General features: G+C 38.9%; 2 protein-coding genes across 4 annotated transcripts in view; one reads left to right on the top strand and one right to left on the bottom strand.

The window, feature by feature from the left end:
* Positions 1–14,250, bottom strand: part of LOC114519239 (ribosome biogenesis regulatory protein homolog) — a 53,414-nt gene that overhangs the window by 25,588 nt on the left and 13,576 nt on the right. The gene's annotated exons all lie outside the window — the stretch shown is intronic.
* Positions 759–11,320, top strand: LOC114519232. Of its 3 annotated transcripts, XM_028539326.1 has the most exons (6): positions 759–1,025; positions 4,519–4,626; positions 5,059–7,600; positions 7,945–9,573; positions 9,888–10,220; positions 10,317–11,320. In XM_028539326.1, the coding sequence occupies exons 2-6, from the start codon at positions 4,576–4,578 to the stop codon at positions 10,958–10,960; spliced, it is 5,199 nt and encodes a 1,732-aa protein (XP_028395127.1). In that variant the 5' UTR covers positions 759–1,025; positions 4,519–4,575; the 3' UTR covers positions 10,961–11,320. The 3 variants fall into 3 exon arrangements, with proteins under 3 accessions (XP_028395127.1, XP_028395125.1, XP_028395126.1); XM_028539324.1 differs by having other exon boundaries at positions 9,888–11,320; XM_028539325.1 differs by lacking the exon at positions 759–1,025 and adding an exon at positions 2,249–2,364 and having other exon boundaries at positions 9,888–11,320.

Consider the following 14,250-nt stretch of genomic DNA (forward strand, 5'->3'; position numbering starts at 1 on the left):
ATGTAAACACAGAAGTTTGTGCTGGCATTTTGAATGGCGATATTATAATTTCCTATACAATATTTTTACCAAAGTGTCGCTCACACTCCTAGTGTGAAATGTGATATTGAATATCAATATCATTCGAGGAATTGGTATTCTACGTAAATGTAAGGGAACATATGCTTGATTGAACGAATTCTATCAGCCGATATTTCTTAGGTAACAATTTATATTCCCGGAATTAACATTCCGCGTAAATATAAGGCTTTCAAGGAAAATATGCTTGAATGAGCGAACTGTATTAGCCAATATTACTTAGGTAACAGTTTATATTAAAACCCCATAAATGAATGGTTTCATTTTGTAATCTCAACAGATCGGATCTTTATCGACCCAAAATGATTGTATCACTTTTAATATAGCGACGAGAATCGGTACACGACGATTCAAAATCGATTGGAACAAATTAAGTCGTGCAATTAATGTCAAAGACAAAATCATACTCGTTTGTTGATTTTGTAATGATTTGGCATTAATCATCATTAACATTTGGAGGGTCACACTAAACTGAGGGAGTATTAGCCGAATTTTGTCAAATCTATACAGGATGCATATTATCACAATTTTTTGTCCTGTGATTAGCAAAAGTCAGAAAGTTATCACGGCGAATAATCATGAATATTCGCTATTCACAGATTGGACTTAATTAATCAGTCGCATATCTCTAATTGCACATCTGTTATATCTTGAATTTCATGACAGTATGCATATGTCCCCCCTCGTGCAACGCGACTGGTTCTTGCAATTCAATTCAGCCACTATAGTGTCGAAAAAGTACGACAATGTTTAATCGTTCCAGCAATCCGAAAAAGAATTAACAAAGGCTTTCGAAGCAACAAACCTCGCTAACTAAGAGTGTGTCTGGGCTTCGATCGTTCGATTCAACAAAATTCCTAGTTGTCTGGGGCTAAACGAACCCGGAAACAACAAGACACGTCTGTAGTAGAAAACAAAAACCAAATATCATCTATTAACCGGCAGCGGTAAGTTGTTGCTTAATTTCATCGTTTTTATTTAGATTCTAAGTACAAGATCAAGGGATGGTTTGTAGGCAAACTAGATAAAGTCTCTAAATATATGTCTCAGTATATAGTTACATTACATCTCAATGAGATAACCTCATATATATTTTCGCCGGCGTGTGAGAGATAACAAGAGGCCCTCACCCTAATTCGTAGTCGTAGGAATTTGAAGAGGCTTCCGCAAGAAACGGCGAGAGGTCAACAGAACAGACTGCCGAGGTTGAAGGCCTTTACGCCACGGTTTATCCTATCAGGTGAACCACAGTTGATGATAAATTGTACGTTTGAAGATTTTACAATATGAATAAATTGTAAGTTTGTATGTATCTATGTAGTACTTGGGTAACTTTGCATTTTAATAGTATAGTGTTTCGAATTCGTATACAACATTATTTTAGCAATGTGTTAAACTGAATTTATGCCACGTAATTCTGCAAAATGAAATTAAATACAGTAGAATGATTCGCATACTTGACATTCCAAGTTAATTTAGAGATTTTGCAGAACATATGCTTGCTTGATTGAGCAATCCCAAATGGTAGATATCAGTTGCATAACATTCAAACCCAGTACAAGGAAATGCTTAAACTCTGTAATCTCAAATAATGTAAAATGGCTGACAGGAGCTAATTTTTTGTTTAATACGAACGAAAAAACTCATTCCTCTTACTTCTGAGAACGATATCTACAAAAGCTAACTGAAGCTAAGTTAAGTAGGGACAGTTTTTGTGAGATAGCTCATATAGGTTCTACATTGAAACTCTTTACTTTTTACTTTTTGTGTTTTGTGAGTTTGCAATTTGCGACAACCCGCACTCACTTCTCTTATAAAGATATCGCTCCTTTCTTAGTAAATTTAAATACCTTAATATAGAAAATCAGCATTTAATTTTAGTGCATATTTTCTCATTTTCCACTAAGAAATTCAGGGAAATACGAAAAAAATATGAATTCAGTTTGGCCGCGCACATAGGTGGACTAGAGTGTCCTCCAATAGCTCCTTCAATTCCCTCCATCTTTTGCTTCACTTCAAGTTCCTACTCCATAATCTCCATATTTATATATAGATCTCACTGGCAAGTTCTTGCAATTCATATTCCACGAAATGTAAACAATCTTGTCAACGATAAATAAGCAATTAGTGATGAAAAAGTATGATTATGCTTTATTGTTCCAGCAAGACGCTTTGGAGGCACATATTTGCAACTAAGAGTGTAGTGTAAGGGTTCAACCATAACACTCAACATTTCCAGTTGTCCCAAACTAAACCAGAAAAAGTTCATCTATTAAACAGGCAGCGGTGAGATGTTCTTAATTTTATCGTATTTATTTAGATTCCAACTAGGGCATATGATTTGTAGGAAAGCTATAGATAGTTCGGTATCCTGTAAGAGGTAACAAGGGCCCCTCGTTAACAATTTAGTGGGAATTCCAAGGGGCTCAACAGGAAACTTCGAGAACGTTTGTGCGCTAAAGACACCGAAGTTCCTACCACTCAATGATAGCGCTTGAAAATGCCTTAAAAGTAGTATATACAAGTTAGCAGACTGTTATAAACAGTACTTTTAATACGAGTGAAGTGCTTAGATGTTAAAGTGCAGAGATCCTAAGCCTAAGATGATTTATTATATATTTCATATTAACCACCCATAGCAACCATATACTTCTGGAAAATCTGTTTTATTTGGTATCCTGTTATCTTTCAAACTGATTGAATTTTCCATTCTATTTTTGGGTCATGATTCTAAGAAATGCTTAGAGCATGATGTGCAAAAGAATTAAAGAAATTTTTATTTTTTAGCTTTGAGAGTCAAGCGTTGCTAAGAGCGTGCTTGAAATGTTGTTACGCGTTTCAAAAATGTGACAAAAGTAATTTATGCCTATGTCTATAGGGAATATTTGACCGCAGAAATCGATTCCTGACCTAAAATTAGACCAGGGACGGTTTTTCGGCAATTTTTTCGCTTAAATTTATTCGATTTTTTGTTATTGTGAAATATTCGAATTCCATCAGTTATGCAATGTGTACATATCATTATTACGCCCATATTATGAATGTTCATGTAAAAAATCGGCATAATTCTCCAAAGGCTCGACTTTTAGGCTAAATATATCAGAACTTAACTAAATTACTGCGCTGCATGGTTTCCGTTTGTTTTACTTTGAGACTGATAATATATTGAATGATAAAAAAGTCGCATGCATTTTAAAGTAAATATCATCGCTGATTTATTATGTTAAACCAAACAAACCATGTATAGCTACTTAGTAATCAGGTCGATTTTGTCTTTAAAGTGGTACAATTTTCATTAAAATCAGTCACGTACATGAATAGGAAGTTACAATAAGCCAAACAATTTTAAAGCTCGTCGCAATGAGCCGACCGCAATGAGCTCCAAGTTAAGATAAATACATCAATATTGTCCAAATTTATTACGAATGTGATAATTGAACACCGATATTGTTCGCGGAATTGACATTCTATATTATTTGAGCCCCGTTTACACTACACTCAATTTCTTTGGCACGGTACGGCTAAAACCGGTAACCGTACATAATTTTACTAGTGTTCAGGTTACCAACACAAAGGCTGAGCATAGATGAAATTCATATGGGAACCCATTTTAGCCGTGCCGTGTCAATAAATTGAGTGTAGTGTAAACGAAGCTTTAGATATCAGTTGATAATAAACGACATATGGTTGCATTTTGTAATCTCAACAGATCAGCTCTTTAGCGATCCAAAATGATCATGATTTTTTGCCATTAGCCATTTCCCAATCGAGCAGGGTACTGGGCCTAGTCCCGAACCGCAAAGCATCCATGGACTGTTTGGAGGGACAAATGATTCCAGACTTATATTTCCTGTCCCTCTAATTGCGAGAGAGGACAATTAACATTTATTGCGAAACTCCGTACCGTGTATTCTGCTCCGTTTACACCACACATGATTTGCAGTTTCTCTTAAGTGTTGATGGTTGTTGACCCTATTTTTCGACTATTTTTATTTTTAACAGCAATCTTTAAAATTAAGAATTAAAAAACGAGTCGACTGCCTTTATGGTGTAATAATGCACGATGAGGGAATGTTGCTTAGCAATGATGTTGTTGCGTAATAAGTTGCTTAGCAAAAAACCAGCTCGATTCGCTTTCAGCAAGCGACTTTACAGCAAGAAATTCAGCTCTCTTTCTAATATTTTTGCAAAACCTTTCTTTGTTGGCATTAACGCTTTGCTTTTCAGAACAAGACTTTGCATTCTAGTGTTTTATGTTCAAATTTTTAACTTGTTTTGTGAAATTTTGGATTTTAATTACTTTTCAACAAGAGGCGGGTAAATTTAAAAAAGTACAATTGATGTGGTTTTTGCATTGCAAACAAATGTAAAACTATCGTATTACAGGCATGATGATTCAAATATCTGGGTCATTTTGCAAGTCTATTTTATCATTTCCAGGACCTGGTTCAGTGTTTAGTGAACAAAACCTTTGGGCTGCGTTTAACCAAAACCAAAATGGCCTCTGCTGATACAGGGGAGTCAGAAGAAATGTTGAACTACTATCAGGTATTGTGCCTTAAATTCTCTCCGTTATTGAAAGAGAACTATCCGCTTGTCTTTGAAAAAAGAAACTTTTAACTGTCCCTGCTTTTTTGTAGGAAGGTTTCATTGAATAAATTTCAATGACCTTTATTGAATCGAACTAACCACCCATGATTATCCATACTCATAATCATCATTGATTATCATCTATCACTTACTCCATCCATCATTCAATCAATCTATCATCCATCTTAATCTCCATCCTCGCTATCATCTATGCTTATCCTTATTCTTTATCTATATCCTCATCCATCTTCATCCATCATTCACACTTATCCATTCATCCTTATCTTTCCATTCATTTTTATTCATTTTCATTCATCCATCCATCATGCATCCTAATCTATATCCATTATCATAATCCTTACGGCCTTCATTTTTTTTTTCACAATACAGCTTCTAGGCGTAAAGCAAAATGCATCGAATGAGGCTATCATACAAGCCTTCCGTCGTTTATCGAAAGAAAAACATCCGGACAAGAATCTGGACGACGGTGAAAGAGCGACACGTGACTACCAAAAGCTGACGCATGCAAAAATTATCCTGCTGGATCCTGAACAACGGCGCAAGCATGACGAAGATTTGATTGACAGTGGCGTTAGGAATGAGAAAGCGCTACCACTGTACTGCAGTATTTGTTCGAAAGAGCGCGGAAGATATGCACGCAGGTGTTTGAAGGGCTTCGGACACAAAAGTCCAATTATCGAAGAATTTCACGCGGCCCAACATGAGCACAAACGAAGATATTCACAGCAAAACAAACGCCGCGAAAAGGCTGAGTTCATCAAATGCCTGGAACGAGTTCTACAAGAGTTTGTGAAAAATGATTTCCCAAAGTTGTATCCACTCGCAAAAGCTTCGAATCATCCCAACACCGCTTCAGAGCGTCATTCAAAAAGCTATGTTTCAATGAGAGAGGAGACAAGTGGTAAACCGGAAGCGTCCTCCTTGTCAACGGCTTCAGAAATAGCAAATATTCTAGAGGCAAGTAAAACTAGACCATCACGAGGTCGCCATTCAACAAACCTGTCGTCGACAAACAAATTTCCGTTGTACGACTTATCATCCTTAACGGACAAGGAATTGAGGCTAATTCTGGATTACTTAAGATTGCCATACGAGATCTCTGCTGATCGTGAAGTTTTAGAGAACATGGCTAACCAATACTGTCCCATGGTGGTTCTGTTACCAAATTCGGACAATCAATCGATAAATCAAAGTCGAGAATGCGGACGGTGTTCGAGTCAGCTTTGGTATATACAATTCTACTTTCCGAGACTAACATCGTCGGTCTGTTTCTCCTGCAATAAAATCTGTTGCGGTGATTGCCTGATGAAAACCAACTGGAAAATTCCGTTTTCTGGTTCGTTCGACTTGAGAACAATTTGTTCAGAATGCTTTAGAATATTAAAGATCAACGAATCTCAGAGTTGGTTGGAACGAGGAATTGCTTTACTCGAATCTGACCAGAACAGGACAGAAACCGTACTTGCTATGTACAGGATTTCAGACACAGTGCGACCATCAGACGTTGCCATAATCCAACAAGCCAAGTTGCTAAATCAGCGGAAACAATACATCAGGTTGGCTGAATTTGGAAAAGATATTCTGGTTAGCGAAAGTATGTTTACGAAAGACAATTGCACCGTCCTTTTATTCTTCGTCGCAGACAGTCAGTTGCATGTTGCCAGCGCAATGCCAGACACAGATTTGATGAACAAAGTCGAATTATATGAAGACACTATTGCCTGGATTGAACGCTTCGATAGTCTTGTTGATGAAAAAACTCACAATTTAAAACTTAGGGCAATCAAAATGAGGTCGGTTCTTCTTCGCAAACGCGATGAAATCATTAAGAAAAAAGTGGCCATGGTATTTTCGCAGCTTATCCAAGCCATTAGAGAGGGTTCGTTTTTTAAGGCGCTTCTTGCGATAGAAGAAAAAGATGAAAACAGCGACGAAGTTATGCATTTGTGCTGGCAGCAGTTGTTGAAGGAATCGAATGAAAACTACAACGAATACAGTCGACTAATTTTGCGATTCTTAAAAGCTACTGCCCTGCACGAACAAGGTAATTCGACGGCTGCCATCAATGAAGTGGCTGATGTGTTTTGGAGTGGTTATGAACTCTTCCAGTCCAATTACCGCAGTATACCTATCATCGACTACGTCGTGAAGTTTACTGTAAAGTTGATTATGGATCAAGCAAGTTTGCCTCTCGGAGATGTCGCCGGAATAAAAGTTTCAAATTTTCTATCGACCCTTCAATTAACAGAACAGGACCTCATTAATCCACCTGACATAGATGACCGCAAATGGAAAAACCTCACCGTAGAGGGTTGTGATATGAAAATGTTCCTGAAATACGAAAAGGCGGTGAAGACACTTGTTGAGAAAAAGAAGTGGACGCCACTAGACGCTGCCTTTGCCTATTACGACTTGATAACCAGTTGCAAACACCCAGCTCAGCTGTTGTTAACCATCATAACGTCTGCCCAGTGGTTTGCGCGTCAAATCTCATGCTCGAATTCCAGCGAGTCGTGCCTGTTCGCTTGCAAGAAGATGATCACGAAACTAACAAATCTGGCAGCAGCGCTGGCCTTCGAATTCTCAACGCAACCATACATGAGGTATTACGTTGCAAAGATGGTGGTCGCGTTGCAGTTCTACTCGTCTTTGAAGACTGGACACGAGGGCCAGGAGACAGCAAATTTCATTGGGGTGAACATGAAGTGGCTCGTGGCTGCGGGTCGCAATTGCCCTTTGCATAAAATGCCAATGGTGACACCCACAGAGGCCGTGCTTATGAATATCATTTCCACCAAACTTCATTGCGAGTATCTCCTCAAGCTTCAAGATGATATTCCTGCCAAGTTCCGTCCGATGTCTGAAGCTATATTGCGCTATCAAAATTACGAAAACTGGTGGTTTAAACGAGGTAATAGAGGTTCAGACCCGTTGCTCAAATTTGAGGCTTTTTCCACGAATTTGTACGTTTTTTTGGAGAATTTTAACCATACTATTACACGATCACATCACTGTTTACACGGTTCTTTTTACATCACTCTTAGGCAATTCATATTACTTTCCACATTAATTTTTTATATCATATTATACTAAGACCCCTTTTCAGTTAATTTTATTTTTGTATTATTTTTACATCACTTTCCCATCACATTACCTCTTACATTATTTTACTTCACTTCACTTTATACTTCTGACTAGCGCTACAGTTCGCGTCTACCGTGGCATTTATAGATCCAAAAATTACCATTTTTATAGGTGAAATTGTGGATCCAACGAACGGGGGATTGCGTTTGACTTGCATGTCCGAACTGCTTGCCGAGAAGAAATGGTCATGGGATAAGGTTCAACATCGCCTCATATCAAATATGATTGCTCGTGACAGGAATGGCTGTCAAATTGTTAACGGAAGGCTAATGGATTCTATCGCGACAAGCAACATCAAGCAGATTGTTGGTTTGGAAATCGATAAGAAAGATTTTGGCATCAAAGTTCTCGTTGAGCAATCTTCTCCAAGGAAGAGTCGAATGCCGGCGCTTCTCAGCTGGGGAGACATCGCAGGTGGATTATCCTTTAGGCAGCCAGGGGCGTTCTTCAGTTTGGAAGCCATCGATCCACAAGAAACACCGTATCACCCCTTTAACAAGTTGATCTATCACCCAGAACAGCTGGATGGAACGGAAATGCTGTTTACGATGTTACACACAGATTATCTGCTGAAGCAGTTCAGCATGGGTCATGAAATTCAATCCTACCCACCCTTTCAACTCCGACCCGCCACGGAGGGTCTTCTCAAAGATCTTCCCAATGATTTAAAAGAAGTCTTGCGCTCGATTCCTAGCCGTGGTGCCTCGCGCCATCGCGTTCATCGATTGTGGATACAAGCTGACACAATGGAATACGACGTTCAAGAGACAGACGACACAATACGCTGGCTGTTTGGAAAAGTCAAGATTACCGTCCGCTGCATGCCCATGTTTCATGGCGAAGACGGAGAACTGAAAGATCTCGACACCAATGGCCCTGATCCTGATAGCCCAGAAGGTCGTTTCGTTGAGGATTTTACGAAGAATTACAAGAAAATCGGGAAGTATTTTCCCGAATTTCTTCGTCTAAAAGAACTTTGTAAAGTTCAGTGGTTGGGGACATTTCTCGAACGCTTTAAAGACGGCATGGAAGAACAAAAGAAACGAATTGAAAGTGGAAAACAGGATTCGGAGATTCGGCACATCCAAGCGTCGGCAGTCCAGGAGGCAGAAACTAGCATTGCGAGTAATCTTGATAAAGCAAGAAATGACATAAAACGGCAGGTTTCGTACATCAATGACAACGTAGTAAGTCAAGTTCATCGGCAAGGTCGCATTACAGCATCGTATAGCCAAATTTCCAATTGGCTATACACTGGCGATTCGCGTGAAATTGCGAGGAAAATTGCTCGAGAAAATGCTCCTAGTCTAAACGAGATCCGAGAAAAAATCGTGCAGCAGCAGAAGAAAAACCTGCGAAAATTCACGAGCACGATAGCGGATCTGAGAAGAACCGCAGAGAAATTTCCCTCGCCCAGCAACAAATGCAAGTGGATACCCGCAGTCAACCACAGACAAGATGAAGACGCGTTTACTCGATTTCATTATGGTGGCGTGTCTCTAACACCAAAAGCTGTGAAGACAAATCTTTCCATATCTAGACTCTCCTCGGGAATCAGCAAGGTAGCCCTGAAAGGCAGCAGGTTGTTAAAGTACGTGACGAAAAAGCAACTACCTCTGCAAGCATTCAACCCTCCTACAGTCAATGCTACAAAACCGTCGACTAAAATACAACGGTCCTCGGCTACTGGAATGAAACACACCACTGCAAACACTCGAAATTCTCAAGCATCAGGAAAAGGTAATTGTTATCTGATGAAATGAGATAGGAAGTTTCGTTTATTCACATAGAAACAGAGTAAACTATCGAGATGCATATTCATGAAACAGCCAAATAATGATTCCAAGAATTTTTTTCCTAATCACGGTGGAAAAACATCGCGAGAAACAGTAAAAATCAATTTGCTTGAGAAATCGGATGACAACCGATCGAATTCAGCAATCTCCGGAATTGATTCTCCCTATGGAGGGAGGTTCCAATTAGACCTAAACTTAGAGTTTATACCCACCCTTTAAATTTCTTTCAATGTTAAAATAGTGTGTTTTTTATTCCAGGTGGAACAGGCGGTAGCTCTGGTGGAGGTAGTGCTGGCGGTGGGGGAAACGGTAGAAACGGATCGGTAGAAAGCGAGGGAAGCGAAGGTGGGAATAGCGAGGATGGAGGTGGGGAAAGTGAAGGAGGTGGGGAAAGTGAAGGAGGTGAGAATAGTGAGAATAGAAGTGGGGGAAACTGGGCCGGTGGAAATAGTGGGGGTAGAAGTAGGGGAAGGGGAAGGGGCAGAGGAAGGGGAGGAAATAGTCGGGGTGGACGTGGGAAAGGCAAAAGAGGTTGGACTAGTAGGGATGAAGGTAGAAAAAGTGGAGGAGGTGGAAATAACCAGAGTGGAGGTGGAAAAAGTGGGGGTGGAAGTCGGAAAAGCGGAGGTGGGAATAATGGGGGTGAAGGTGGGAAAAGTGAAGGTGGTTGGAATAGTGGGGGTGAAGGTGAAAAAAGTGGAGAAGTTTGGAATTATGGGGATGGACATGGGGGAAGTGGAAATAGTGTGGGTAGTGGTAGGAAAAGTGGAAATAGTTGGGGTGAAGGTCGGGGAAAATGTGGGAATAGTGGGAGTGGAGGTGCAAGAGATAGAGAAGAAGGGAACAGTGTGGGCGGAAGTGGAAAAGGCGGAAGAAGCGAAGGAGGTGGGAATAGTGGGGGAGGAGGTGGAAAAAGCGGAGGAGGTGGAAGAAGCAGAGGCGGGAGAAGCGGAGGAGGTGGAAGCGGAGGAGGTGGGAATAGTGCGGATGGAGATGGGGGAGGTGGAGGTGTGAATAGTGGGGATGAAGGTGAAAAAAGCATAGGAGGTGGGATAACATTGGTAGAGATAGAAAACGTGGAGGAGGTGGGAATAGTGGAAGAAGGAAAAGCAGAGGAGGTGGAAAAAGTGGGGACGGAGATGGGGAAAGTGAAGGAGATGGGAAAAGTGCGAACGAAGATGGGGCAAGTGGATAAAGTGGAAAAAATAGGGATGAAAGTGAGGGAAGTGGAGATGGAAACAGAGGAGGTGGAGGTGAGAGAGGCGGTGGGGAAGGTATTAACCCAGGTGGATGTAGTGCAGGCAGTGGGGGAAACAGTAGAAAAAAAGTGAAGCAGCGAAGATAAAAGACCAACCAAGATGGAATTTTATCGGAAAAGTATTAAAGACAAAATAATCATGTAAACAGCCCGATAGTAAATAGTTACAGTTATAGTTTAAGACAGTTACGGAAAAACTGTCAAAGAAGTTTTAACGGTTTTGTAATTTTAGAGAATATAAAATGTATTCTCAGAACACAAAAACGTTTTCTAGTTATACTATTTTAAAACAAACCACGCTGAAAAAAAAACTTTTATACGATAGCATTAAAATGTAGTTAATAAATAGATCTTTAAGTTACAGGCAAAATAAGATGTCATTAAAATGTAGTGATAAATGGATCTTTAAATTACAGCTTAGTGTGTCAATACCATGATCGCCTTGAATATCGCCCCCGTTCATGTATGCAAGCAAGATATATATAATGAATTTTGAGGGTTTTAAATCACACTAAAATGAAGAAATATTTGGAAAACGCTTTAACATTTCAGGCAAATTTTGTCAAATTCATGGGGGTGCATGTCCTCAACTACGCCACAAATTTTTGATGCTATTGGCTGGCTTGGCGAATTGACTAAAGCCAGCCAATCCAGGGACGAATATTCTCTTTCTATTCCACGAATATTTAGTGTTTTTTATACACCCTGCATGTCTTTTTTCAAATTGATTGTTTTTACGGTCAGTGAATATGAATGTATGAAAATGCCCGCCCCCCGATGCGACGCAACTGCTTCTTGCAATTCATTATTTAACAAAAATATGAATAATCTTGTTTTCGATTAATAAGCCATTGGTGAAGAAAGAGTACAGTTAACAATGTTTCACAATGTTTAATCGTTCCAGCAATTCGAATAAGAATTAACAAAGTATTCCGAAGCAACAAACCTCGCCATCTAGGAGTGTGTCTGGGCTTCCATCATTCCATTCAACAACATTCCAAGTTGTCTGTGATTAAACTAACCCGGAAACAACTAGAAAGCTTTGTTGTAGAAGCCGAAAAACCATATATATCATTTATTGACAGGCAGTAGTAAGATATTGCTTTTAAATTTCATCATTTCATAGAGTCTAGATATAGCTAGATATTTTCGCCCCAGCGTGTGAGAGATAATTCGTCCTAATTCGTAGGAATTTGAAGGTAAAGAACATCGTCGAGAAGTCTGTTTTCGACAGACTGCCGAGGTTGAAGGCCTTCACGGTTTATCCTATCAGATGAACCACAGTTGATGATAAATTGTATGTTTGAAGATTTCACAATATGAATAAATTGTAACTTTGTATGTAGTACTTGACATTTTAATGTAATGTTTCGAATTTGTAAACAACATTTACCAATGTGTTGAAGTAAGGAAAAATACATATACATATTGCCCAAATTTCGTCGTGAAACGAAGATATAGATTTAAACTGAATTTATTCCACGTAATTCTGCAAAATGAAATTATATACCGTAGGATAATTCCCAAACTTGACATTCCAAGTAAATTCAGAGATTTCAAAGAAAATATATGCCTGATTGAGCAAACCGAATAAGCAGATATCAGTTGACATTCAAACCCAACACAAGGAAATGCTTAAATTCTGTAATCTCAACAGATCGCTTCTTTATAGTGACCAAAAGATTGATTGGCCAGTTGTATAAAAGGCTAGTTAAGTTTTACTGTAGTTAACAGAATTGCATGGCCAATCAGAGTCGTTTCATTACAATAATCCATCCTTATTGGTCAATAGACAGGAAGTAAGGAGTTTTTCAAGGAGTTTCCCAAATTGTTTGACAAACTCTGTTCAATATGTTTTGGAACATGTAACAAAGGCTTTCAAAGCACGAATTCGCTTACTATAAGAGTGTGTCTTGGCTCAACATGCAATGCGATTCAGCAACATACAAAATTATTTGAAACTAAAAGACGAAAAACAACATATCATTTATTAACAGGCAGCGGGTAAGATGTTGCTTTTATTGTTTCATTTCTAGATTTCAAGCTAGATATAGTACGGTAGCCTGTGCGATATAACTAGCGCCTCTCGCGACAAATTCGTACAAATTCGAAAAAGATTCAGAATAAACCTGCCGAGGGTAATGCTATTTACAGTTTGTTAATAGCCTAACCACTGTGCCACTGCTGAGACTGAAATGCATGCTTCATGTTTTTACAAAATGAATGCATCCACGTAGGTTTGTATATTGCTAGCAATTTTTTACAATGTGTTCCGTGAGCTACTTGGCCTCGGCTGTTTAATGGGGTAATAAAGCCGGGAAGAAACAATATCGTCACGAAGAAACAAGATTGATACTCTCTTCGAGTATTTGTGCCAAAGACACCTGCGTACCACCAAATGATAGCGCTTGAAAATGTCATAAAAGTAGTATATTCTAAGTTAGCAGACATTTATAAACAGTACTTGTAATATATATCAAAGACAAAGTGATGAGATGTTTTGCTATTTTAAATTAATCACCATAGCAACGATATTTTTATGTTCCCTGCTAGCTTTCACACTGTCTGAATTTCACATTTTTATCCTCGTTTTTATCCTTCGGTCATGATTCTCAGTTATGTTTAAAGCAGGATGTGCAAAATAATCATCGCAATGCCAACAGCTATATTCTCATTTCTAAGCAATAAGCGGTGCTCAGCGCGTCCTTAGCAACCCTTGTGGCTTTAGAAATAAAAAAATAATGAGCACAATCCAGTTTTCGGAATTTTACATTTGACAAAAAAATGCGAAAAAGTCGTCGATGACCATCCCCCCCAAGGGATTATGTGATTGCAGAGATCAATTCCTGAGGTAAAATTGGACTAGGGTCGGCTTGTCGGTATTTTTAGCCGAAATTTGTTCGCATTTTTTAATTATTGCGAAACATTTGCCAGCAGCACAGCAGTGATAAATATCATTATACATGTTACGAATGATTATGTGAAAAATCAGGGAAAATCTTCTAAGTGCTCGACTTTGAAGCTAAATATATCAAAATAATTGCAGGGGCCGGCTGCTTGAAAGCTGTTTAGCTTAAACGGCGGATAAGCCAAAGTTTGAAAATGCTCTCATAAATCTTGTGAATGACTGAAACTAAATTTTATGCATTTAATATGTACTTCCAAAATGACAATTAAACTATTTACATCGAAATATTTCAGCTCAGTTGTTCAATAAATAAATAATTTGGTTTTCCATTTTTAACTTATTCACCGTTTAAGCTAAAAGACTTTCGAACACTGGCCCCAGAGATGTAAAGTAAATGACTGTACTGCTTTCCGTTCGCGTTTTGAGCAACATTTTAAGCATTCTAAGCATGGGCT

Source organism: Dendronephthya gigantea, unplaced genomic scaffold (genome assembly GCF_004324835.1).
Source record: "Dendronephthya gigantea isolate DGI-Jeju-01 unplaced genomic scaffold, DenGig_1.0 000013F, whole genome shotgun sequence".
Lineage (NCBI taxonomy): Eukaryota > Metazoa > Cnidaria > Anthozoa > Malacalcyonacea > Nephtheidae > Dendronephthya > Dendronephthya gigantea.

Coding starts and splice junctions, on each gene's coding strand:
- LOC114519232 (XM_028539324.1), top strand. CDS start 4,576: ATGGCCTCTGCTGATACAGGGGAGTCAGAAGAAATGTTGAACTACTAT. Junction 4,627..5,058: donor AAATGTTGAACTACTATCAG/GTATTGTGCCTT, acceptor TTCACAATACAG/CTTCTAGGCGTAAAGCAAAA. Junction 9,574..9,887: donor TTCTCAAGCATCAGGAAAAG/GTAATTGTTATC, acceptor TTTTTATTCCAG/GTGGAACAGGCGGTAGCTCT.